Source organism: Biomphalaria glabrata, chromosome 7 (assembly GCF_947242115.1).
Source record: "Biomphalaria glabrata chromosome 7, xgBioGlab47.1, whole genome shotgun sequence".
In the NCBI taxonomy this organism is placed as follows: domain Eukaryota; kingdom Metazoa; phylum Mollusca; class Gastropoda; family Planorbidae; genus Biomphalaria; species Biomphalaria glabrata.
In genome coordinates, this window is record NC_074717.1 from 29,469,256 (window position 1) to 29,492,961 (window position 23,706).

Below are 23,706 nucleotides of genomic sequence, written 5' to 3' on the forward strand. Positions count from 1 at the left end.
TGACCAAGTTTCTCTCAACACGATGTCGCAAACGTGGCCTCTCCATCTTGACGGTCGTCGCTGGCGTAGGCCACCTGACACATAGAGTAGTAGTGACAGCTCTTGTTGTTATTAATGCAGTTGATTCAGAACTGCGCTTTATCATGCCCTTTCTAAGGATGACTTGTAAAAGAGCTGTAGACCCACATGAAGCCACGCTGTTTAACAAACTGTCAGCCTCAGCCGTCTCCGGGAGAATTGTCTGTAAGACACCCCTACAGCGTTTAAGATGCAAAAGTTCATCAGCTGCAGGGTTCTTCTGACAACCTCCAGGGCCTCTCTCGCTGGTGAAAACAGAAGTATCGAAGTCCACTGGTTTCAGACAATGTTGATGAGTTTCCTGACAGTTGCATTCCCCTCGTGAAGCACCGCATGTACAGTTGTTGCTTACCGCCTGAATGCAACAATCAAAATTCAAGTTCCCCTCGTAGGCACTGGCAGATCGACATGGGTCCTTAAGGTCCAAAGTGACAGGCTCTAATGCAGGCTCAAAGTTTTCCTGCTCTGTCTGGGTCGTTGTGGCACTCAAAGCTGGTACAGCAAAAGTTTCAGTCGCGTAGCAGACGTCTTCTATTGCTTCGACTGTCTCTTTCTGTTCATCTGTGTGCTTCTTGTTAAGATTGGCGCATTCTTTGTAACTATCAGGACAGCCACAGTCCTGAATGAGTAACGGTTCATTGTTGTTGAATGATGTTGGACTCCTTTCTCTTACAGGATTGATCTGGCCTTGCACGTTACATATCAGTTTGTCCATAGAATGATTCATCGAATCCTGGAAGGTACAAAGTTCACGTAACCAGATGTGCAGCACCTCACCAATATCTGGTTCTACCTCAAACAGGTAGGTCTCGGGATCCTCATCTTTATCAACCAAGTCCTGTCGAAGACTGGCTCTTATCTTTTCTTTGGCCCCAATGATCTTTAGCTCTCTGGCTCGGAGCTCCTCCTTTAACTTTTTGTAGCTCAGTTCGTCTAGCTTCCTCAGCGTTGTCATTCTTTCCTTTCGTTGAGCTACCTAGATCCCACTTCTGACACCAATTGTTGTAACTCTCTAAGGTTAGACTTGGACTTCTGCTATAAAGTCACATGGAGTAATATGTCTAAGTTCTAAGAGTCCTACTTTATACCAGAACACACAACAGACCACCGACACACTTCCCAGTGTCGTTCCAGGTCTCACAAACAGTTTCCTAGTATCACACAGGACATCACTCAGCACCAGACTGTTCAGACTCCCATGACTTCTAGCCGGCTTCCCAACAGTCCTTCTTGTTTACGTTCACTAGTGCGCTGGTGCGCACCTCAAGCACTGGTGTAAGGCTGGGTTACAACAGTATGAATCAAATTACAAATCTGGCAAATTGAAATGTCTGACATTTGATCTGGGTCTAGATAAAGATCGAACAAAATATGTAGATCTAACTATAATGTTGGCATATATTTCCTCAATTCACAATTATTATTCTTTTATGTATTTATTTACAGTAACGTCATTGTGTTGTTAGTTGTTTTTTTTTTTCAGCGAATTAATAATTTGTTTTGAATGCGAAAGTCTATTTACTCTAGTTCTATTCGTGGGAAAATGTCAACAAAACCACGTGATTGTTTCAACCAATGAATTCATTTTGTAAACACAAGTTATCACCGGTCTGTGTATTGTTGATATCCAGTGATGGCCGAAACAATGATGTTACTGGGTTATTGTTAAATTAACCCTTTTGTTCGATATGTCGTCGCGCATATCGAAGTTAATGCTTTGAATTCAGAGATCTTCTATTGTTCTATCACCATGACTAGCAGAAACCCACGATTATCTCAGTCTTCTTCTTCACACTATAGCCACTCAACCAGCTCTCATTTATCGGACTTACTACACAGTGACAGTGGGGGAGATAGTGGAGTTGATGTTCGATCTCTGCCTCCCACCCCCAGTTACGAATCGACTAGTGGACCAATACCTAAAAAGGGTGGTCAAATACAAAAGCTTATGGGTGAATTTAAAAGTCTCTATACAGCAAAATTAAAGAGACTAGATGATGTGGAGAAAGGTGGAGAAGAAGTGACCAAGGTTGGCAAGCTAAGCTTACATAAAATTAAGAATAATTAAAACCAATAATATAGACTTTTTTATAGTCTTAGATCTAGTCTAAATACATTGGAGGGGGGGGGGCGAATGTGTTTCTTGCAACGTGGGTAAGATTCTTCTAAGGGGTATTCCATGTAAAATTTCACACACAAAAAAAAAGAAAAAAAACTATTTAGAATACATTACAATATTTTATGTATCTTGCTTATGCAACACTACTAGTTTCATGCCAAAATTATTGTGTCAGTGCATTGTTCTGATGAAGACGAAGACTTTTATGTGACAAATCTAGGCCTTCAAGAGATTGTTATAAACACAATGATGATCCATTTTAAAATGAATAAGTATATGAATAAAAGACCAGCACTTGCTTGCTTGTGCTGCTTAGATATTAAGTCCAAACTGCCCTTACCAACATGTGGTGAAGGTGGATATGGAAACATATTCCCTTTAAAGTTAAGAGCTTTAGGCAGTTGATTTGATCAGCTTAAGGCTTTTCATCTAAGAGAATAATACTATGATTTCAAACTTCCACTGCCTTGCAGTGCTAAAGCATCATGAGTTAACATTGAGGTAATGGAGCCCATTAGGTCTTAGGACTATCATCTATGGTTATTCTCTTTGACAGCTCTATAAACTTTGATATTGCAAGCATTCCTTTCAATCAAACCAGCAAGGTTGAGAGTGGAACCATAACGCATAGGCAGCCCATGATCTATGGAATATCCCTTTGTCTGGGTGTATACATTATCTCTTAAGGCAGAAGTATTCATAATAATAATTAAAAAAATTTTTTAGTGGCATTAATGCTAGACATAGTTTTTTTTTTCACTTCTTATAATAATAACTGTTTTCAGGTTCGGAATCGGATGCTGCAGTCTTATGTCAATGATTTGGTTGAACAAAATGATGTTTTGGTTCAGACAGTTGAAGAGCTGGAAAGAGAAGCAAATGAGAAATTGTTACATTTAGAAGACAAATTGTCCAGGTCCAACATTTCCTGTAATGTAAGTATTTTTAAGTTTTTGAGACTTTAAAATTGTTATGGACAACTTAAGTACAGCCCACACATTTCTGTGATCAATGATTTCACAGGTATGATATGTTCACCCTAACAATCAACATATCTACTTTCAGCATCTTAGGACTAAAAGTATCCCATGAAAGTATTAACTAGAAAACTTTCAGGCAGTACCTCTCCATCAAAACCTTCAGATTTTTTGGTAGATTCTTTACTTCTTTTACATTTTTTTCCTCACCCAGTGTTTCCCAAAGTGTGTTTCACTGCATCTAGGGGAGAAAGAATTTCCTCACAGGGGCACACCAAAAAGTGTTTTCTCTAAATTATTTACATTCTTAACATTTTTTGGAGAATGGCATAAAAGAAATAAAGAATGCAAACTGGATACTACTAAGTTAACCAAAAAGGAATTGAATGGGTTGCCTGAATCTGCCAGGAAAAACAATGACTTAGCAGAGTTTAAGTCATTGATTAACAGCCATGACTAGATTGACACATGAAATGCATAGGACATAGTTATCTTCTTTTTTTTAAGTAACGTCTATAATATAAAAGATAAGAAGATAAGATAAAAGGTTTTGACTTTACTACCAACCTTGGAAAGCCATAAAACAATAGAGACTTTTATTATAAAGTTACAAAAATGTGAGTTTTATCATTCAGAATCATCATATTCTGAATGCCTACTTTGACTTTTCATACTGTGTTTTAATTTAAATACATTTCAAGATATTGGCTTATTATCTATGTTCCAGCAAATAATTTTCTTGAACTCATATCCCATTCATGAAGGAAAAGATAAGCCATTCTTAGTTATGGTATAAAACAAATTTGTCAGGTCCTACTTAATTGACAAATAAAGAAGGTATTGACTTGATTACTGACTCTGGAAAACTATAGAACAATTGATCTATTATAAGGTCACAAAACTTTTACTATCTGTGAATACTTAGAAGAAGAAATTAGATACATTTTAAAAGTAACCATTTCAGTATTCAAGTTCATAATTTTTAAAAATATTTTTGGAAATTTACTTGCATTCAGCAACACTATTTACCCTCAAAGTACCAAATCCAGAATTCTTTAGTAATCTAAACAATTTATTGTCTGTTTCAAGTAGGAAAAGATGTCTACAGTTATTTTCTACTTTGCCTGAAAATGTCAGCCATTCAATATATTGCCTGGGTTTTGCATTTTGCCAGCAACATATATTAACCAAAAATACTTCTGTATCCATTGTTGTTTATTGTGTACAAATATCGCATACCGGTACTCAAAATCCAATTTCAAAATTTAAAAGTCATTTCAGACATTTCTAAATGTATTTTCTATATTATTAAAACAAAAATTTACAAGAAAATATTTACCTCTTTGTTAACTAGGCTTAGGAATATTTCTTTCAAAAACATTGAATGTAATCCACTCTTTACTTCAGATATGACTTCATATAACATAAGCTATGTTAAGGTTGTAATATAGATTGTAAAATTTTATTGATTATTTATATTGCCCCCCCCCCCTTTTTTTTTTCCCCTGTATAATATAATATACTTTTCTTAGCTTCCTTTTAAATAGGCTTCACAAGCACTGGGACTGAATAGGGGAGATCACCGAACATAAGGGGAGGCCATTCACTTGAGCACTTGAAACTAATTATACATTAGTCTTTAATGCTGTCAACTTGCTACTATTTTCGTTCGTCAAGGAAACTTTCTCTGAAGTGCGCTTAACTTGAAGTTTCTAAGACTCACTGAAGTTTAAATGGAGGACGGCTGTAGTTGGTAACATATTGCTAGAATCGAGAAACAATCTTATTTGATATATTAATGATTTGAAAAAAAAAAACCAGTAAGTGAGAGCTATGTGTGTCTGGAAAAAAAACAACCCTGCTTGTACTTTAGAATCGCAATGTTTCATAGTGTATTTCTTTCTAACCTACTTGTAAGCAGTGTAGAGTGAGACTTTGAGCATGATGTACATGAACCATCTCGTTATTTCTCTATGGCACTTCTACTCATTGATCGGCTTCATAATATATATATATAGGCCTTAAGTGGATCTTAAAAGATTGGGCTATAATAAAGCCTGACATAACATGCAGTGAGCTCTTGGCTACAATAAATCTCCCGTTTCCATTCTACAGTTGTTTTTTTTTTTCTTAGTTTTGCATTGGAAATGTTTTCCAGATGACTGTACTTTGACACTTGAGTGTGCGACATGGCCTAAATAGTGCCGATGTGCCAAAAAAACAAACAAACCCAAACACTTGAGTGTGTGTACGCTTATGTCGTAAGGCAGTAGCCTATGTAATACATTTAGGTTTGCTATGGTAGCATGTTGTGTGTCGCTACACTATCGAAAAAAGATGTTTTTTTTTTCTGTTGTCTGCATCACATTGTTCTCTTCCCTTGTTGTTCGTGTTGCTCTCCCTCCTGAAAGATTGTAATGTTTTCATTTTGTATCTTTTAGCGCCAAGAATTAAACAAATGTTTCCCTTGTTGTCAGGGGCGCTTTTGTTAAAAAAGTTGTACAAATTAAGTGCTACATTTTGTATTGGCTACCGGTACTTATTAGTGTTTATACAAATAAAGGAGGCGAGGGGGGTCTATTTTCCTATCTACTACTCTCCCACTACAACACCCCCCGCCCATTTATTAAACCTCCCAGAAGTGTCAGCTTTCTCTGGCGCAACAATGTGACGGCTCGTTACAAAAGACTTGTTTCGCTCTCTTGGTCATCGACAAGACGGGACACGTCCTGCCTAGTCAACTCAGTTACTTTTCCCGCCGGTATTGCGCCGACGGTGAGGGCGATAAGAACTCCTATCTGACTCGACATGCGTGTGTCAGTGTGTTACTCGAGAAGGGTCTTTTGGCTCGACTCGTTGTCGCTTATGGCAACCTTGGTTCTAGAGTTCCTCGCTAAAGAGTTTAGGAAGGTCTGGGAGGGGAGAGGCGATGTGTGATCGGGGGTGGTAGTTAGGTGTGAGGGGTCGTGTCAACAAAGGTGATTCTTGTGTCGAAGAGGGGTTGAGATCGATCGATCTTCGTTCTTCTGATCGTATGGTTTCTTTTTTTTTTTAAATATGTATATAATGAGTTTGAATGTTTAACTACATTCAGTGCCAGCACACACTGATTCAGCACTGTTTAGAGCGGAACTGGCAACACTCAGTAGTGAATGTGTAGCTACATGTAGTCAGTGGTTTAAATATTTTTTATGTATGCTTGTATGGCCGAAAGCTGATTGGAATATTTTTTTTAAAAAACGTTTTGTTATTCGTCAAAGGAAAACAGTACATTTACATGGATAAAAAGCCTATGTTTGGATCAGAAATTGTGTTTTTGTGAATGGAAGTGATGAAATACTTGATTGTTTCGTAGTATTAGGATCCTGCTTTTACACGAGATTATCAGATCATTGCTACTTCTATGTAATGGTCAGTTATTCGTCTACAAAATGATTCTTTCAATTTATCCCGTATCATCGCGCCTGGCGTAAGTGATCTACAACTAAATGGAGAAATATTGAGGAACTAAATCGATTTTTTTTTAATTCGTGAAATATTTTTTTCCTGATCCAACGTCCGGCTGTTCCAGTACCAGGCGCTGGGAGCCATGCAGGAAGTGGATAACTACTGTGATGTGAACGTTCGGGGCGTGTACAGGGGTCGCCCTCCACCCCGGTCTGAGGAAGCCACGCTCCGGGACCGTCGGGACCGGTACGTGGACAGCTGGGACCTGGGCGAGAGAAGGTCACGCAGCCCTGGCTCACCCAACAGGCCACAAGAGAGGGATGACCAGAGAGTGCCAAGCCCTAAGAGGGTCACGTGGAAAGAACCCGTGGAGCAGAAAAAAGCCCAAAATAATGTAAGCAGAGCGAAAGCGCGTGTGTGTGTGTGTGTTAGACTAATTGTGTGTGAATGTGATATACCATTCGTTTCTTTGCGTGAGTGTTTTTTGGAAGTGACCAAAACTAAAAGAGGATGTTTATGGTAAACCTTTTCTATTTTCACCCATCCGATAGAAACAAAACATCTCATTTCAAAGGTCCACGATGTAAGCGAGTAAAGTTTGCTTTTTTTTTGGGGGGGGGGTATCAGTTTACAAAGTTCTGACGTGACAGTCAGTTAACAAAAATATGTGGCCAGAGAAAGAACAGACTGACTTAAATTTCTGTTCCTAAGGCGCTTACCATCTGATTTGAGTGGACTACTGTAAATCAGGACTTTACTTGTCTTGGAACCATATGGCTTAACTTAACAAAATAAGTTTTTGTCATCTTATGCTAGATTTTGTACTAGAGATGGGAAACAAACGGAACTTGAACCTCACTTACGACCGAACCGAACCCGAACTTAAAAACTGATTGGTACGAACCGAACTGTCCTTACCATAACCGAACCGATTCAAGATTTCCAATTCTTGTTGAAAAAAAAATAGTTTTCGGCGACATGATTTGACAGTTATTTTTAATTCCTAGAAAATGTTTCCTGCTGTTTGAGCTAGCCATGTCTTTGACATCTTGCGTGTACATCTTTCCTGCATCATTTTGGGTGGTCTTCTTCTGATATCAACGCGAATGGCACCGTACTATTTAGAATTTGTGCGTTAATCATGGGAGATCCAAAGAAACGAGAAGTAGCCTCTGAATATAGAACCTACCAAAAAAAGTGCACAGATCTTCACCTTTTTGTGAAGCACGAAAATACGCCAACATTTTTGATATACAAAGTTGTTTGTGGCTGTTTTTAAATAACGTAACATTCAACAGCATTTTGTGAAATCAAACACATAAAGAAATATGGCGGCATTTTGTATTTTAGCCGCTAAGAAAAGATCGCTAGCTTACGTCTAGAGATTGGAGGATTGACAAGCATACTTACCAACAAGGGATCAGAAAATAAGTCTGCGGTACGGGCAAGCTACAGTGATGCTCACATTTTAACTGGTAAAATAAAGTCATTTTTTGGTCGGCGAATAGTTAGCACGGATGGAAAAAATGTGTCAAGAAAAGAAGAATGCAGTTGAAGCCGCCACCTCTAGCATGAAAATAAGAAATTGGATGTAAAACTAATTGATAGAGCAGTTCGAAATGTTTTCTTTTGTAACCGACACAAGCTTGCTATTTATTCGCGGTACCGTATGAAAGTTAATTTTAAAACCACAGAAGAAATAGCAGCTATGAGGACTATTACTGGCGAAGACATATTCAAAGATGTTTCAATCATTATGTAGGATCTAACTTTATGTGTTTGATCCCCAACTATAGTTGTAGGCCTTTTATTTTATTTATTTTTTTTGAAACATTAAGCTTCAATTAAATATTGGTAAGTTTATTATCTTTTTCAGTGCTTTTTTTAAAAAAAAATGGGTGCCGGTACTCAGTGATGGATTGCCAAACTTTTAACTACTTATAAATTAATAATGAACGTTATAATACAAGAAAAGTAATACATTTTTCCCCAAACTGAAAAAAGGTGCCTGTACGCCGTACCGGTGCGTAGCCTACCGTCACAAAAAAAGCACTGACATTTTTTAACAAATATATTTCATATTGTATAACGTGATTAGCTCTATAGATTAAAAGAAAACAAGTCCTGTAGTAGGCTACTTAGTGTTTTCACGGTACCTTCTGACTAATCGGGTAGATTTACATTTCTCTTAAGAAAATAAGAAGAACGAACAATTTAAAAAAAAATCAATATTGATTAATTCAGTCCTGATTATTGAAAAAGAATGACTTAGTAGTAACATCAGTTGTGTATACTCATGTAGACAACAAAATACAGCATTTAATCTTTTACTAACGTTACAGTATAAAATGGAGTACGTGTATATCGAACTTATCATAAGCTGTCCTCCTTGAGATACTTCTTGCCACTTGTGTTTTCTATTATACGCATATAAAGCTATTTCCTTAAGTACGCTCCAATCAGTATGTCATCTCCAAACAGCAAACTGAATGTTGATCTGATGTTTTATTACATCAAAAGCATGCATTCTTTAAAAGTTGGATTGTTTTTTTAAACAATACAAAATAAACAAAACAAAAAATACAACAACAAAAAAAAAAAGGTACCATGCGTGTGGTTGGCAACGCATCGACGGTATTCCCCACCATTGGTCACCATATCTCTATATCTCCGTACACCAGCGCTGGGGCTCACTCTTTGATAACCCCTCTGAACAACACTCTCGACGTAAGTCATAATCCTGCACATTATTTATGATTCGTTCATTTACAATCTCTTTCTGATAGCTGCCTTGGTAGTCTACACTGCCGACATGTTTGTATGTGTCTGTATGTCAAAGAACAGTGGAGAATGGTAGATACCATTCAAACCATTCAGTCATTTGATTTCCGTTATCCACGGACGTATATAATATTTTTTAAATAAACATGACAGCACAAAAATAGATTTAGCTATTGTTTTCATTTTGACAAGGCTTATATCAATTCACTCTGTCTGTCTGTCTGGTAAAAAGTTTGTACACGTTATTTCTCCGACACCCAATCTCGGATCAAGCTGACATTTCTTTTACCCGACAACACAAGACTCAATTTTTTTTAAAGTTAACTAATTAGTTAATTAATTATTTGTAATTAATTATTTTGTTTGGTATCTCGAACAAGGGAAAGAAATTGTTCTTGACTGAAGTGGTGGTATAAGTGACATTAGTCCCCGCTTTAAAGTAATTTTGAAACAAACAAAAGATATAAAATACAATACTCTACTTTTATATTCATATCACTAACAGAGTGGTTAGTGTGTTGGCTTGTGGAGGTGTGAGCCATGAGTGCCAATTCAGGTTATTTCTTTCCTTATTTAAACAAAAAATGATTACGGTCAAATTCACCCAGTTATACCCTTCTTTCTCCCCCCCCCGCCCCCCATTTTCCGAGCCAACTGGTCCAGATAAGTGATAGGATCATAGTGAGAAAGCTAAAGGCATGAAATGAAATAGTGCTAAAAAAAAAAAAAAAGATTGGTAAACATATTTCTAACCGCACAGAATTATTGTTGTGGTCTAGATTTATTACAAATTAATTGCATGACTGTTCTAAACTAATTGATACAATTACACTTCGTATACGCTTTTTTTAAAAAGTATTTTGTTTTTCTCGTTCTTAAATGGCTTTTTTTTGTTTTGTTTTGGCTGTTTTTAGCGGCTCCCGTAAGGGGAAAAACCGCGATTAGGTTTGTGCAAAATGTCCGTCTGTCACACTCAGATCTCGAAAACTAGAAGAGAAATGAAAAATATTATTTCACCATGCGATGCGGCTTGAAAAGTTTAGGTGCAACGGCTACTTTTAGTTTTCTAAAAGCAAACCGTTTAATTTATAAAATTAATTGTACAAGCGATTTTTTCATAAAAATACACCAATTCTAAAACAAAACATAAATGTAGTGGACATCCACTGGAGTGTGGGCATCCACTGGAGTGTTCTTTGCTGACTAAGAAGGAAGAATATCTTGTTTATGTCAACAGATAATGATCCAATAGTGTCTTAAAGTCTTCACAATCAATCAAACCGAAGATGTAAATATTAGTATGTCACTGACTCAAGTGCCACCCCGATTTTGTTTTTTTTTATGTTTCTCTTGTTGTTCAAATTTTAAACGATCGTGGTATCTGGTAGACCAGGTAGACTTTAGTCAATACAAAGTGGTATGTTGATGAGATCTAGGTTCAATGGAACATGGATTTAATGTTATCTAATAATCAAACTTATATAAGTTAAAAAATAGATCTAAATCGAGTCAATGCATTAATGGAAGTCCTCAATTGCACAATGGGGCAGCAGTCATCTAAAATCTACCAAATGATGTCTGCGTTGTTTAGGAAGTAACTTTGTTTAACGAAGACCTGTTTATTGTACCTTCATTTTTCTATTTAAAGCAGTAGGCGAATTGAATTCTTGTACCATGAAAAATACATACTTTATAAAATAATGCACCTGAAAATTTCTTATCATGCATGCTAAGTTGTACTATGATAAAATACTGATTCTATTTATTCATGTATTGTCCGAATTTCACACTTGTTCAGTGTTTCACAAACTTTTTCCCTAAGGGAACACTTCGCACATTTTGAGTATTTAGCAGAAACCTTTGTTTATTTTTTAGAGAGATTATTTCACGTGGTGGCCTATTAGTTAACTATACCAGTAGTTCGTGGAACACCTATTCAAGCCTCGCGGAACACTACGGTTCCGAGGAACACAGTTTGGGAAACACTGACCTAGTAAATCGTGTACATGTCAAACTGACATGTGTAGTTTCTTCATTGCTGAGTGCACGGGAAAACTTGACACCGATACATCGACATGCTTAAAGCAAATGTCCAGTGCCTACCCGTTAACAAGTTTCATACATGAGAAGGTAGAGAAAATACAGAATTAGAACCACCGAGGCGAGTCTTTTGTATTCCATTTACCGGAACAATTTGTTTGTACTTTGATATTTTGATATAGTGTGCCTGTCTGGCCGTGAACGATTTCTTAGGTAGAAACGATTGATCGATACAGCGAGGACAAAGATTGTTTGCTTTTACTTGACAGACTATTGAGAGATCTACATCCTAGATGTGGGGTCTGTATCATTGTTTTCAATAGACAACACTTTTGATGACTTTCTATATTAGTATTACTTTTAGAGTGATCGCAAACATGAGCTAATAGTCAATAGTCAGGTGTTTTCAATGAATAATGAAATGTTTTAGGAGTTCTATTTCCCATTATACACATTTACATTACGAAAATACTTGTAGGTGTAAATTAAACATTGATATCTATGAATCTACTTCCAGTAAATAGATGTCACATTTACTCTCTACTCAATTAAGACTAAGCTGATTAGTAAGCTACTCCCGTTTAGGGCCTCTGTTATGTTCTTCTCAGAGTTACCGAAAGGATTGCCTTTAGGCTTTCGGTCATCTCCCATTCAACGTAGCTGTTCAAATGATAACCATTGCATCAATAGTAGTTCATTGGTACCTTAACATTATTTAATGTATAGTCTCGACATTCATTTTTTTTTTACATGGTAACTTTTACTTCGTACGCAAACATACACCCACACACTCACATTTGGCCGTCTGCCCACTTTGCTGATTGCAAATGTTGAAGATTCCTCGCATAGTTTTGTATTTAGACATGTTTATTTGTCATTTGCCTTTATTTCTTGTAGGCGTCGAATTCAGTGGCTGGCCACCAGTGTCACGTACATTAAACTGTGTGACTTGAAGGGCCTTCCAAAAACAAATCTCTAAAAGCTATATTTTGTAAAAGTTACATTAAAATTATCAAGAAACTATGACCAGTTGTTTGCCCCAACTATTCTATAGGCTCCTGCATTGTGTTCAGTGCTCTACGGCGACATTGGTGGGAAACAAAAGATCGATCTGTCAATCTGCCAGCTTTCAAAACTTGATCCAAATCTCGATTCAAATTAAAATTTTGATTCAAATTAAAGCCTTGATTCAAACTAAAACCTTGATTTCAACCAAAATCTTGATTTCAACTAAATCCTTGATTTCTGTCTGTGGTATTTTACGTCTCGAGAGACGATCTTTTCCCTTTGCAACTTTTTGTGTGTCTAAATAGGTCAATCCTTGATCCACAGCTGCGGTCACAGGTTGGGCATATGTAATCACCAGGTGCCGTTGCATTTTCACCCTTCTTTCTGCTGCTGTTGTGTATGGCATTTGCAATTCGAGACCCTTCTTTTAAATCCTTGATTTAAATCTTGATCAAATCCGAAATTCAAAGTCATTTCTGCTCTAATATTTTGAACATTTTACTATGAGTTTTATGAATAGCTACAGTATGTGTATCACATGACGCATCGCTTTTAAGGGATTAGGGTTAGTGCTTCTATCTATCTATCTATCTATCTATCTATCTATCTATCTATCTATCTATCTATCTATCTATCTATCTATCTATCTATCTATCTATCTATCTATCTATCTATCTATCTATCTATCGCTATCTATTAATCTAATCTATCTTCCTGTCTGTCTGTAGGAGACACTGCTATAAGTGTTTGTATTTGCTTGAGTGTGTGTGTGTGTACATTGTTCATTATTGTTCAGCCTTGGCCCTGGTGTTTTTTTGTGAACCACAAAAAAAAAAAAGTTCTCTGTGAACCGATTCAGCTCACGTCTGATACCCCCGCTGTAGTGTGAAACTTTTGGCATTGTCGTTTCACTGGATATTTCACTGTTTATTTCCTCCTTAGATTGGAGATTGGTACAAGTCATGGGATTTAACTAGATTGACCTTCTAATACTAAGAGTAACGCCGCTTGTTGCTATAGAGACATCTTTTTCAAACTGCATGGCCTGTAAGAACACGACCTATTCCCCTATTGTTGAAGTTAAGGCGTCGTGTTTGTTCGGCCAGAGTATCCCATTGTCTGAAGACATACTAGGTTTGTGACAATAACATTGTTGGGAGTACTTGGTGTGCATAACTTTGTTGCCCCCAGCTGGTCAGGTATGATCCTGGAAGGGATCATTTTCTCTGTGTTGACAAAAGGGAGACTCATCATAAGCCTACACTACTTGTGGAAATCTAGAAAGGTTCACATTACTACTTGACTGTTTGTGGACAATCTAGAAAGGTTCACGTGACTACTGGACTGAATGTGGACAATCTAGAAACATTCACGTGACTACTAGACTTTATATGGACAACCTAGAAACGATCACTTGACTACGTGACTTTATGTGGACAATCTAGAAACATTCACGTGACTACTGGACTTTGTGGACAATCTAGAAACATTCACGTGACTACTTAACTTTATGTGGACAATCTAGAAACGATTCACGTGGCTACTTAACTTTATGTGCACAATCTAGAAACATTCACGTGACTACCTGACTTTATGTGGACAATCTAGAAACATTCACGTGACTACTTGACTGTTTGTGGACAATCTAGAAAGGTTCACGTGACTACTGGACTGAATGTGGACAATCTAGAAACATTCACGTGATTACTGGACTTTATATGGACAACCTAGAAACGATCACTTGACTACGTGACTTTATGTGGACAATCTAGAAACATCCACGTGACTACTGGACTTTGTGGACAATCTAGAAACATTCACGTGACTACTTAACTTTATGTGGACAATCTAGAAACGATTCACGTGGCTACTTAACTTTATGTGGACAATCTAGAAACATTCACGTGACTACTTGACTTTATGTGGACAATCTAGAAACATTCACGTGACTACTTGACTGTTTGTGGACAATCTAGAAAGGTTCACGTGACTACTGGACTGAATGTGGACAATCTAGAAACATTCACGTGATTACTGGACTTTGTGGACAATCTAGAAACATTCACGTGACTACTGGACTTTATGTGGACAATCTAGAAACGATTCACATGACTACTTAACTTTATGTGGACAATCTAGAAACATTCACGTGACTACTTGACCTTATGTGGACAATCTAGAAACATTCACATGACTACTGGACTTTGTGGACAATCTAGAAACATTCACGTGACTACTGGACTTTGTGGACAATCTAGAAACATTCACGTGACTACTGGACTTTATGTGGACAATCTAGAAACATTCACGTGACTACTCTACTTTATGTGGACAATTTAGAAACATTCACGTGACTACTGGACTTTATGTGGACAATCTTTATAACATTCACGTGACTACTGAACTTAGTATAAAAACTTTTAACCTTTTTTATCAAGTGAAATTATTTAGACCTATATTCTGTCCAGAAAGCTGATACCAGCTCCCTTAATGGCGATCAATAAAGGAAATAATAGTATTGAGGCATTTCTGTTTCAATATCTCAAATCTGGAGACTTTATTGTGTACAAAGCTTAGATCAACTCTGTCTGTCTTGTTAAGGCCTACATGTTGTTTTTTTACCACTTCCCATTTTATGATCAAGTTTATTCATTGTCGATGGCAACATGTGAATCAAACCACCACGGAGGCTCAATACCTCCAGTTCAAATTGAAGCAGCTTTTTTTAAAAACAAAAAAACAGCATGGAAACTTTCCAGATACCCCTCCCTCCCCTTTCCAAATGGTCCACAAAAAACAAACAGATTGGACCCTAGCCCTCTGAGCATTCTATAAGCGGGAACATTACGTTTAACAAAAGCAATTCATAATTCATACAAAATTATTTAAAATATTTTCAGTCGCACAAATGTATTATTATTATTCTTGATCTATTCAAAATTAATTACATGTTTGATTCAAAATAATTGATGTAATTTCACGCAAGATTAGCTTTTTTTTTTAAAGTATTGTGTATGTTTGACTTGTTACACTCGTGGATACAGTGTCTCTCTGATTTTGGACGCTGCCTAAAAAGGTTTTTCTGTATTTCTTCTCCCATCCTCGCCTTGGTCGATTCCAACAGCTTATTCTTTTATGTCTTGAATATTCTCACAGCGCCTTGAGCCTAAAATGTGTTTGTTAACAACGCTGAGCCTACATTGTGTTCGTCAACAGCGCAAGTGAAATCAAATTATAATCCCTATTATTAAATGCTACGAATCCTATAATAGTTCTCTATTATTTATAAGACAAGAAGACTAACATTCCTTTTTAAAGTAGATAGTAAACCAATTGGAAGACTATTCGGCTGTTCAAGACGGTAGTCTTTGCTACTCACTACACACATATCTCTTCTCACGCTAGTTCAATCTACATTAGACTAACTTCTGTGGTCATGTGCTAATCCTGTTCCCCCACTTGACTGTTCAAGCGTTCACTTGATCGACATCACGGAAATGATCGATGTCTCATTGTGTGCTAATGACCAGCGACAGAGAGGAGCGCTAATGAGTTTAGACTGACAGATGTGCGAACAACTATTAGCTGCGACGTTCAGACACGTGCTGTCTGGGGACACAATCAGCCACAATACCGTCACTTACTACAGTAGCTATCCAAAATGGAAACGGTCTGAAGGAAAGATAAAACGGTTGGCCTGGTTAGCTCAGATCTCCTTGGTCGCCTCACAAATCAGCCATTTCACTTCTCAGTTACCTCTTATCTTAGTCATCTTAAACCTTGATCACATCACATTGCAATCATCTCAAACCTTGTTCACATCACATTTAGTCATCTCAAACCTTGATCACATCACATTGCAATCATCTCAAACCTTGATCACATCACATTGCAATCATCTCAAACCTTGATCACATCACATTTAGTCATCTCAAACCTTGTTCACATCACATTGCAATCATCTCAAACCTTGTTCACATCACATTTAGTCATCTCAAACCTTGATCACATCACATTGCAATCATCTCAAACCTTGTTCACATCACATTGCAATTATCTCAAACCTTGATCACATCACATTGCAATCATCTCAAACCTTGTTCACATCACATTTAGTCATCTCAAACCTTGATCACATCACATTGCAATCATCTCAAACCTTGATCACATCACATTGCAATCATCTCAAACCTTGATCACATCACATTTAGTCATCTCAAACCTTGTTCACATCACATTGCAATCATCTCAAACCTTGTTCACATCACATTTAGTCATCTCAAACCTTGATCACATCACATTGCAATCATCTCAAACCTTGATCACATCACATTTAGTCATCTCAAACCTTGATCACATCACATTGCAATCATCTCAAACCTTGATCACATCACATTGCAATTATCTCAAACCTTGATCACATCACATTGCAATCATCTCAAACCTTGATCACATCACATTTAGTCATCTCAAACCTTGTTCACATCACATTGCAATCATCTCAAACCTTGTTCACATCACATTGCAATTATCTCAAACCTTGATCACATCACATTGCAATCATCTCAAACCTTGTTCACATCACATTTAGTCATCTCAAACCTTGATCACATCACATTGCAATCATCTCAAACCTTGTTCACATCACATTTAGTCATCTCAAGCCTTGATCACATCACATTGCAATCATCTCAAACCTTGATCACATCACATTGCAATCATCTCAAACCTTGTTCACATCACATTACAATCATCTCAAACCTTGTTCACATCACATTTAGTCATCTCAAACCTTGTTCACATCACATTTAGTCATCTCAAACCTTGATCACATCACATTGCAATCATCTCAAACCTTGATCACATCACATTGCAATCATCTCAAACCTTTTTCACATCACATTTAGTCATCTCAAACCTTGTTCACATCACATCGCAATCATCTCAAACCTTGTTCACATCACATTTAGTCATCTCAAACCTTGTTCACATCACATTAAGTCATCTCAAACCTTGATCACATCACATTTAGTCATCTCAAACCTTGTTCACATCACATTGCAATCATCTCAAACCTTGTTCACATCACATTTAGTCATCTCAAACCTTGATCACATCACATTGCAATCATCTCAAACCTTGTTCACATGACATTACAATCATCTCAAACCTTGTTCACATCACATTTAGTCATCTCAAACCTTGTTCACATCACATTTAGTCATCTCAAACCTTGATCACATCACATTGCAATCATCTCAAACCTTGATCACATCACATTGCAATCATCTCAAACCTTGATCACATCACATTTAGTCATCTCAAACCTTGTTCACATCACATTGCAATCATCTCAAACCTTGTTCACATCACATTGCAATTATCTCAAACCTTGATCACATCACATTGCAATCATCTCAAACCTTGATCACATCACATTGCAATCATCTCAAACCTTGATCACATCACATTACAATCATCTCAAACCTTTTTCACATCACATTTAGTCATCTCAAACCTTGTTCACATCACATCGCAATCATCTCAAACCTTGTTCACATCACATTTAGTCATCTCAAACCTTGTTCACATCACATTAAGTCATCTCAAACCTTGTTCACATCACATTGCAATCATCTCAAACCTTGTTCACATCACATTTAGTCATCTCAAACCTTGATCACATCACATTGCAATCATCTCAAACCTTGTTCACATCACATTTAGTCATCTCAAACCTTGATCACATCACATTGCAATCATCTCAAACCTTGATCACATCACATTGCAATCATCTCAAACCTTGTTCACATCACATTACAATCATCTCAAACCTTGTTCACATCACATTTAGTCATCTCAAACCTTGTTCACATCATATTTAGTCATCTCAAACCTTGATCACATCACATTGCAATCATCTCAAACCTTGATCACATCACATTTAGTCATCTCAAACCTTGATAACATCACATTGCAATCATCTCAAACCTTGATCACATCACATTGCAATTATCTCAATTCTCATTTACCTCACATCTTGGTAACCTCACGCATCAGTCATCTCACATATCAATCACCTCACATATCAATCACTTCACATTTCAATCACATCTTTGTCCCCTCACATCTCAGTCACCTCACATCTTGGTCACCTCACATCTAGTCACCTCACATCTCAGTCACCTCATACCGCAGTCACATCACATCTTAGTCACCTCACATCTTAGTCACCTCACATCTAGTCACCTCACGTCTCAGACAGACCAACAAGAACACTTCCTGCACTTTGATTTTGTGATAATTCTGTATTGAATAAAAATAAAAAGTATACAGTAAGTCATGTTTGTTATGGCTATAGCTGGATGGTTACCAGCCTTGTGTTATGACCTTTGAACTGTTCTCATGATGGTAGCAAGTTCAAACCTTGTATGTAGTCATTCCCTGCTGTCATTAAAGCAGGAATGTCTGAAACTTACAACTTCAGTGGCCTAATGACTAGTCAAAAGTAAACCCTGAAAACAACATGAGCTTCTTTTGGTCTATTGCAGGACTACTTGAGTAAATGCAGAGAGCTAGAGAGAGAACTGAGAAGTATATCCATAGAGAAGACTAGAGCAGAAACACTTATAGAGGTAAGTGACATGAGTTTCACATTATCTTCTATAAGTCCATTTTTTTTTTAACTTAGCTTCTGTTGAATACAAAAATGTTACTGTCAGTCAGGACACATGAGACAGAAACATTCTCAACCACATATGGAATTTAAAACTGATCACAATGTAATAAAATAACAGAAAAAATGTAATTAAATAACAATAAACAATAGTGAGGAAACAAATTATGCTAGTTTTTTTTTCTAGAACCAAGAAAGGCCCTTTCCCAATAGTTTTAACTATAGTGCTTTCTGAGACAAGAAAAAGTGATGCTGTATATTGCTGCCACTTTGTGTTTTTTTTGTACATTTGTTCTAGAATTGTGTTTTCAGAGAAACTTGTATCTATTTACTTTTCTCTTTAAAATATGGGCACTAGTAGAGCTCACAACTAGATTCTATAAGAGTTGTATCAACCTGTAGAGCTCACAGCTTGATTCCACAAAAGTTTTATCATCTATCTGAAGAGCTCACTAGTCATAAAAATTATTGAATGGTTTATAAACAATACATGAATATGACAGTTTGTATAAGCCAAATTATTTGAAATTTTAATATCATTATAGGATCTTCAGACTAAATTAGCTCGACAAGAGGAACAAACTGCACAAATCAGGGCCCAGAACTCCAACCTTAACTATGACATAGACCAACTTATTGACGTTGTTAGAGCAGCAAGAATGACTGGAACATGGGAGGTAAGCAGTCTTACACAGAAACATGAAATTTAATAAACCCAAAAATGTCTGCCATTCCTATTACAGCCATTTTTAAATTCTTTTTTCAAATTGATGATTCTTGAGAAAAAGAGTTGTAATAATTTCACTTAACTTAAAGTTTTGATTATTACACATACTATTTAAATAGTTGATTACTAATTACTATAAGCTTTCACCAGTATGAGTTACATTAAGTTTCAAATTTTGGATATGAATTTTAGATTTAGATAGTACATATACATACTCACTATTTTAGATTTTCATTGATTATTAGGTTGTAAAAAAAATATAACAATAAAAAAAAAATTTGAATGACATTAATTGATAGGTAGCCTCTCAGGCACACATCTTGTATCCTAAGTAACTTTCATTGAGAGTTGAAATTTCATTTAATTTTGTTTCTCATTGTAAAATAAAGTGACACAATGTTGATGTTAAGTTGATTGAAGTTTAATGCTTTCAAACTCAATGAAGGAAAATGAATCTAAACCCAATAATGAAATAAATCACTTGAAACATCACATATATAAACTGTTAGTCTTAATACCATGCGGTAGTTTGACTGAGAGTACAATGGCATCAACAGTAACCATTTATGTTCAATGAAGTACTATAAACCTTCAATGAACTTAAAATGAACCTCAATATTTTTCTTTTTCTTTTAGTCTTTTATAACTGTGAACAACTGTATAGAAAATACAATAAATATACATCCCTCAGGTTTTCCTATGTATATGTTTATTGGTATTTTAAAAAATACATAGCTTATCAAATATTTCCTTCCATTTTAAACCCAAAACTTCATTTTTAAAAATCCTCTTAGAAATGACTAAAATGTCTTTATAAAGCAAGAAATGTAACTGGTTAATATGCATGACTAAATGCATGACGCGTAGGACGTAATCATCTTCTTTTTTGAAATAACGTCTGTATCATAGAAGAAGTAAGAAGAAGATAAGTAAGATAATAATCACCTGAATCATTTGCTTGTTGTAACATTTCTTAATCATAAAGAACTACCTAACTTTATATGGCTTTAATGTTAATTGAAAGTATTCTTGTTTAAATGTTTGTTTGTTCTTTTGTTATCCAGATTGATAGAATAAAGTTTCGTGAACTTACAATTGACCAAGTGTTTGGATCTATACATGAGACATTTCCTAAACTGTAAGTTTTTTTTCCCCCTTTTAACTCAATCAAATATTTACATTCAAAGTAGGACAAAGCATAAGTATTTTAGACCAGCAATTAATAATTGAGAGTCTTTGAGAGTGTAATGTTCTAATTTATTGACTTTATATTATCAAACTACATTTTTAAGTCTTTTTTTTTTCAACAGAGTATTTTGTTTCATATTCTCAAATTATTTGATTAACTGGTCTCTCTTTTTTTGTTTGGAACAATTTAAATTCTATCTAATAAAAAAAAAAGAATACTATTACAGTAATCTCATTACTAACCAAAATTACTTCCTACCTAAAACCAAGGGTTATCCGGCCCCGGCCGAATATCAAATTTTACTATCCGGTCATATCCGGCTCCGGCCGGATATCAAAAAGTACTATCCGGTGCATCTCTACCAAAGACTGGTTCTGGCTTCAAGGGCTTAATACTGATAGCTATTAATTAATAGTTGGAAACTGAAGCGTTTTAGGTCATATATTTATTAATCCATTTGCGGCAAACAATATTTTATTAACAGCAGGAACATCAATTATACTTTCTTATAGCCTGAGCCTTAAATGTTGCAAAGCATAGATTTAATTGTAGTCTGTAGGCCTATTATTGATATCTATGTTTAGATCTACTGTTATATAGATCTAAGAGCATTAGGAAAACTAACTATAGAAGGAAAAAAAAACTCACCCACACCCTCCCTACCAAAAAAGACAACATAAATAGACTTTGTGTTGACTGATTGTAACAACCTAGTCAGATAGACGTAGTGTAGTCCTAGTGTAATGTGTATAGATGATTGTGTTGACCTTCACGCGTTTTGTTTTTCCTTGAGCATACGCCATAGTGTTTAGTGGTCAGTCAAGCATATAGATAAATTATATCCGTACACTAGTTTCGGAGGTCAAGTGTTTAACATTCCTGCATATTTTTTCTTTGTTTGCTAGATCTAATTGTGATGATTTAGATCAATTTATTTTCTGCGATGTTAAATATTACTGTAAGGTTTTCCTTTATATATTAAGTCAATAGAATTAAACAGTGAAATTAGCTTTCTTTCTAAAGGTTTTAATACAAGGGAAAAAAATACATACACGCTCACATGCACATATTTGTTCTATTTTATTGTTCAACGAACGTGTATTCAGTGCCCTAAATGACATTTCTCCCCAAGTAAACAAACTTAGTGTCATCATCTAGTGACCTCTAGACAGTGTCAATATTTCTCAACAATCTGCGTTAATCCATTCTGGCTTAAAAATGGTCAATGTCTATCAATACATTGTCATGGATTAAACAAATAAGAAGTTGGGGGTGTTGAGTCTCTTGAGCCCTCCTTTTAAAGATACCCATGGTCAGTGTCTGTTTGGCTTGTAGTCCAGCCTCCTAATTGAGACTTAACTCAAAGTAAACAAACTTATTACCCGGCCAATAGTATAAAAGGTGTGGCTTGTAGTCCAAGAGAACAAACTCAGTTCTCTTATAAGATGTGACCTTTAGACTGTGTCAACACATTGACATCTGGCTTAATGTGGTCAGCTGCCTATCTGTGATCTCAATGTTATTGACTAAACAAACTAAAGGAGGTGGGGTTGCTCATCTCTACCTCTGGAGATATACCCGCACATCTAGACAGATTATCAGCGTGACGTAGTTAAGGAATATTAGATGTTTACTAGACCACTCAAAGGTCAAGACAAGCTTTTAAAATGTGCCAGACATCGCTGCTACATATGTAATGCGAATTTATAATGTGAAGTCTTATTTCTATTTAGATTAACACGCCTTGTCTTTGTACTAAAAAATATTTGGTGAATAGTCATAGTTTATAGTTTTAAAAACAAATCCTTTTATTTGAAACAAAAACGTTAATGTATTTCAGAACTGACTATATTGAATCATGTCCACTTTATGAATATTGGTATATTTTTATTAACGTGGAAATTTAGTTTAAACTTCTTGTTAGACATCGTTTATCAGCGTTGACTACCTTTATATTGTTTGTCTTTCGTCTGTTATGTTTCGATATTTAAGTGTTACCTTCGTTTGGCGTATCTGGAAAAGACTTAGCACGGAGGCGCCTAACAATATTAATAGAAATACAGGTGTAGCTTTTACTATCCGGTAGTGATATTCGACCGGAGCCGGATAGTGAAAAAGTGCAGAATGTTCAGCAGAAGCCGGAGCACTCCTAGTCTTTGGACTTAAAATTACAAGTCTGATGACCAGTTGTTGGTCAGAAATTCTTGAACACATACATCCAACCACCATACAAGCCAGATGAGAGATTTACATTAGTAGCTAGTTAAATATATACTAACATATAACATTGACCCTCCAACACACAGCCTTTATGGTTGTTGGCCTCGTACATAAACACAGAAACGCTCATGCTACAAAGATTAATTTCTGTTTATAAATACTGTTAATCTTTAATACATCAATCAGTAACTGAGTTTAAAACAATAAGGTATATAAATGGAAAACAAATAATACCAACAAATGTAGGTATGTTATTTAACAGTTTCATAAAATGTTCAGCAATACAAGCCATTTACAAGACACTTAGGTATTCGGCTCCAGCCCCGGCCGAATATCAAATTTTACTATCCGGTCATATCCGGCTCCGGCTGGATATCAAAAAGTACTATCCGGTGCACCCCTAGTTATAATACATATATATAAATGTATGTGATACTATTGACA

The 23,706-nt window shown here is 36.1% G+C and overlaps 1 protein-coding gene and 1 long non-coding RNA gene across 8 annotated transcripts in view; one reads left to right on the forward strand and one right to left on the reverse strand.

Annotated features, from left to right (window-relative positions):
• Positions 1 to 1,674: 1,674 nt before the first annotated feature.
• The window catches only part of LOC106068294 (early endosome antigen 1-like), a 70,373-nt gene continuing 48,341 nt past the window's right edge, over positions 1,675 to 23,706 (forward strand). For 5 of the 7 annotated variants that reach the window (XM_056035269.1, XM_056035270.1, XM_056035264.1 and 2 more), the window contains exons 1-5: positions 1,675 to 2,107; positions 2,983 to 3,132; positions 19,002 to 19,085; positions 19,672 to 19,803; positions 20,918 to 20,991. In XM_056035269.1, coding sequence (XP_055891244.1) covers positions 1,829 to 2,107; positions 2,983 to 3,132; positions 19,002 to 19,085; positions 19,672 to 19,803; positions 20,918 to 20,991 — 719 coding nt within the window. In that variant the 5' untranslated portion in view covers positions 1,675 to 1,828. Of the gene's footprint in view, positions 2,108 to 2,982; positions 3,133 to 6,191; positions 7,016 to 19,001; positions 19,086 to 19,671; positions 19,804 to 20,917; positions 20,992 to 23,706 lie in introns of those variants that run through there. The other 2 variants (XM_056035267.1, XM_056035271.1) reach the window with 2 other exon arrangements.
• Positions 2,304 to 4,784, reverse strand: LOC129927244 (uncharacterized). The gene is made up of 2 exons (XR_008778873.1): positions 4,514 to 4,784; positions 2,304 to 3,060 (listed from the first exon to the last, which is right to left on the reverse strand). It is a non-coding gene; the product is annotated as an uncharacterized LOC129927244 (long non-coding RNA).